The sequence below is a fragment of the Rhagoletis pomonella genome, unplaced genomic scaffold, assembly GCF_013731165.1.
Source record: "Rhagoletis pomonella isolate Grant_MI unplaced genomic scaffold, Rhpom_1.0 Rhpom_scaffold_00005, whole genome shotgun sequence".
In the NCBI taxonomy this organism is placed as follows: domain Eukaryota; kingdom Metazoa; phylum Arthropoda; class Insecta; order Diptera; family Tephritidae; genus Rhagoletis; species Rhagoletis pomonella.
The window spans coordinates 71,321,012-71,324,713 of NW_023458559.1; the positions used below are offsets into that span (position 1 = coordinate 71,321,012).

General features: G+C 33.1%; 1 protein-coding gene across 1 annotated transcript in view; it reads right to left on the reverse strand.

The window, feature by feature from the left end:
- Positions 1-3,702, reverse strand: part of LOC118739474 (knirps-related protein) — a 22,569-nt gene that overhangs the window by 17,661 nt on the left and 1,206 nt on the right. The window contains exon 2 of the mRNA XM_036470833.1: positions 220-297. Within this exon, the coding sequence (XP_036326726.1) occupies positions 220-297 (78 nt within the window). The remainder of the gene's footprint in view (positions 1-219; positions 298-3,702) is intronic.

The window sequence follows — 3,702 nt, forward strand, 5'->3', positions numbered from 1 at the left end:
TATTATTATTATTATTATTATTATTATTATTATTATTATTATTATTAAAAGGATAATTTTGGTATAATTTAAATGCAAACCACTGCTGCATCTCTCTTAATACAGCTTAATGCTCTACTGCTCTCCTCTTAAATATGTATAATGATTTCGATAGAAGTTAGTGATAGTAGTCTTTAAAGTTTATAACTCTTTTACACGACTACGTAATTTTTTACTCACCTTGCAACCCTCACACGTGAATGCGCCAAAATGAAAGCCTGCCGCCGGCTCGCCACAAACCTTGCAGGTCTGATTCATCTGCAAAGAAAAAAAAAAACGTACCGTTAACTAAACAAATTATAAATGTATAAAAAAAGTGTTTACATGCTAAAGCTCTTGAGCTGAGCTTTAAACTTGCTACGCGCCTTGATTGGCATAATAAAGGCATTAGACTAGACGTATAAAGAAAGTAAGTCATAAAACAAATATAATTGAAATAAAGATATCAATGGTCCTCTACAATAACGACACAACTCAAAAATTCATATATTTCAGTAGAGTCAATTTAAGATTTTGTGTTTCGTAATTTAGCAATAATATGTCTTGGAACGTAATTATTTCGAATTATTTGCATTGATTTTGTAAGGACAATTTGTAATCTTTGGAATTATGAATTTTTCTAAGCATCAACTAAGTGCTGGACTGCAAAACTGCGACGAAATGAGATACGTACCACTGTCTGGTAGTGAGTAAGGGTTGGCTACTTGGGCTTTGAGACAAATGGAAAAACTGCACCTCTACCGGGTTGGTAACAACTAAGCCTATGTCGACTCGCCAGTGAAAAATATTGGTATTTATAAACCAAATCCGCCATATATCTCAAAAGCCTGCAATTTTGAGTTGTACCGTTATTGCTGAGGAACATCTATATATTTACATTTTTTAAATATTTTTCTTTTAAAATCATATATAAAGCAGAGTTAGGCAATAAATTTTAGAACGATAAGAAGAAGTTAACAAAAAACAATGAAACGTAAGCAGACGACAGATATAAAGCAGATTGCCTGCCAACACTTTAATGTTTCAATAAAGCAATAAATTGCACAAAAGCAAATAAAAGTAAATAAAATTTCAATTAAAAGCAACAAATGCATGGCAAATGGCGATTGAAATCTGAGCGTGCGGTAAACTGAGCCACCACGCGAAAATTCACACGCATGTTTGTGGGCAATAATCGAATGCGTCGCCATTGTGCGCTTCCCCTTTTTTGCCTAACTTTTATTTGGTGTGTTGTTATTTTTATTTTTGTTGCTGTTGTGATTGCACATGCACAATAACGCATGTTTGGCAAAAGTCATAATCGCAAGTGAACGGCGCATGCTCCGCGACCAACGAACTGGTAGTCGGCTAGCAGATCAACGTTGTCCAGCGCTGAGTGGCGAGCACTGAGTTCTTTTGCTGCTGCTGCTGCGGCTGCTGCTGCTACAATACATATCATAAAATTTATATCAAATGCTTGGAAAGCTCACAGAGCAAAATATTCATAGGCATGCGCAAGGCGCACCACTCGAATGTAGATGGAGTCGACTGATGAAATCTCGAAAGTAACATATATGAAAAATTGCCTCCGAAGCGGCGCTGAATAGATTAGAAGTGTAGCGAATAGAACAGCGAAGCGACAACGTTTATTGCTTACATTTTTGTAAGCGCTTACTTAAGTACATATGTATATATGTATGTATGTACGTATAGAAACTTAGCTAAGTAAGTGGCAAGAAATGCGCTTTGCACTACACATACTCGCACATAGATACATACACATGCACATAGTTGGCATTTATGTTTTTATTTGCTTGCACTCTGGCAATTCAATTGCAATCAAGCAGCAAGTTACTTTCTTATTCATGCGCCGCTGCGCCAACCAGAGCATTTATTTACGTTTGCCAGTCACCTTTGAATCTGGCGAGTCACCATGGAAATCTTCATTGCGTGTTAACTTTTACTATATACACTCGTTTGTTCGTTTGTTGGTTTGGTTGTTTGTGTCTTACTTATTTGTATTTGTATCAATAATATTGACTGCAAAGTTCCAGGACATACATACATACATACATACATACATACAAGTGAAGTTAAATAAAAGCTTGTAAAAAAATATTGTTTATTTATATTTTCTGCGTCTTTTTTTATTGTGTTTTTTGTATGTTCACAATAAATTTATTGCAATGCAAATATTTATCAACAAATTGCAATCGGACAAGGCCAAGGACTCGTGTTACGTCGATGCTGCTGCTGGGAAATAAAGTTGGAGTTCGGCTGCGTACAGTGGAACAAATGTAAATATAGCTAGATTAACAATGTTGGGAAGTTATGAAGCTGAGTTCAAAATACATAGACTATAATAGAATTGTGGGAATTTAAATTTCCACCCGAAATGTCTGTCTGGACAATTCTGAGGTCTTTAAACATAAGACTTAATTAAAAAAAAAATATATTTTTAAATTAAATTTAAGTACATTTTGTTTTCTTTTCAAACAATAATATTTAAAAATTAAATGAGAAAAAGGAGATACTATGAAAAATTAAATAAAATTAAAATAAACTAGTTTATTAAAAAAAAAAATCTAAAAATGAAAAGAAATTAAATTGAGTTAAATTAAATAAAGACCAGGTATAAAATTGAAAAAAAATAAATTAAAAATATTCTAAAAATTAAATGAAATATTACAAATATTTTTTCTTTTTAAAATAAGAAATTAAAAATAAATAAAATGAAAATAATAAAAGAAAACAAATAAAATTAAAAAAGCAGAAACAAATAAATTAAAATTTTAAAAATTAAATTATATAAAGTGAAAACATTTTTCTTTTATAAAAAATAACATCTAAAACTACAAGAAAATTTAAAAAAATAATATCAGTGCCTAAAAATTTAATTAAAAAAATACTTTTCTTTTTAACACAATAAGATCTAAAAATTAAAAAGAAATTAAACTAACTAAGGAAAAAAAATCCGCTGCCCAAGGATCTCTCGAATGGCAAGCCTGCTCACTTGGCCATTGCAACTTTTGGGGTAATGCGAGCTAAATGATAAACAAGTGCTTTCTCTCAAAATAGCTTTGCTCCTCGAGTAGTGAAAGAGAGAGATTTTTTCTAGGACTCTTTCGCTAGACTACAACAGCAAAAGCCTTTCGATTCTGGTTCTGTAGCCCATTTGTAATTTGAAAAATTAGTCCTAAGCCGGAGCTTGCACGACGACAGTGATTTGCACCTTCAAGTCCTATATGATGTAGCACAAAGCGAACTTGCATTGTTACAACTTGGTCTAGGGAGACAGGCCTAAATGTCATACGGTAAAAAACGAAACGAAAATCAACCAGACTCAGTTTCCTTCGTTAAATAATTATAGGCTAATTCTCTTGGAAGTAGTTATACATACATATGAGCTTTAGAGAGAAAGTAGAGTGATACGAGGTACGGAAATACCAGGACTCTGGAAGATCTTCCTGCAAACTTGAGGTACTTCTTCTTCTTCTTGAGGTCTTCTGCTATTCCCAATTATTTCCATGTAAGGATCCCATCTAGCAGCAAACTTTTATCCTTATTCTGTGGCTATATACACTGATGTATACAAATTAGACCTCAATATGAGAGCGGCGTATACTTGTATGCACTCTGATTCGGCTTCAGTTTTCAGTTGCTGTGTTCCTGCAGCGTCTTTCA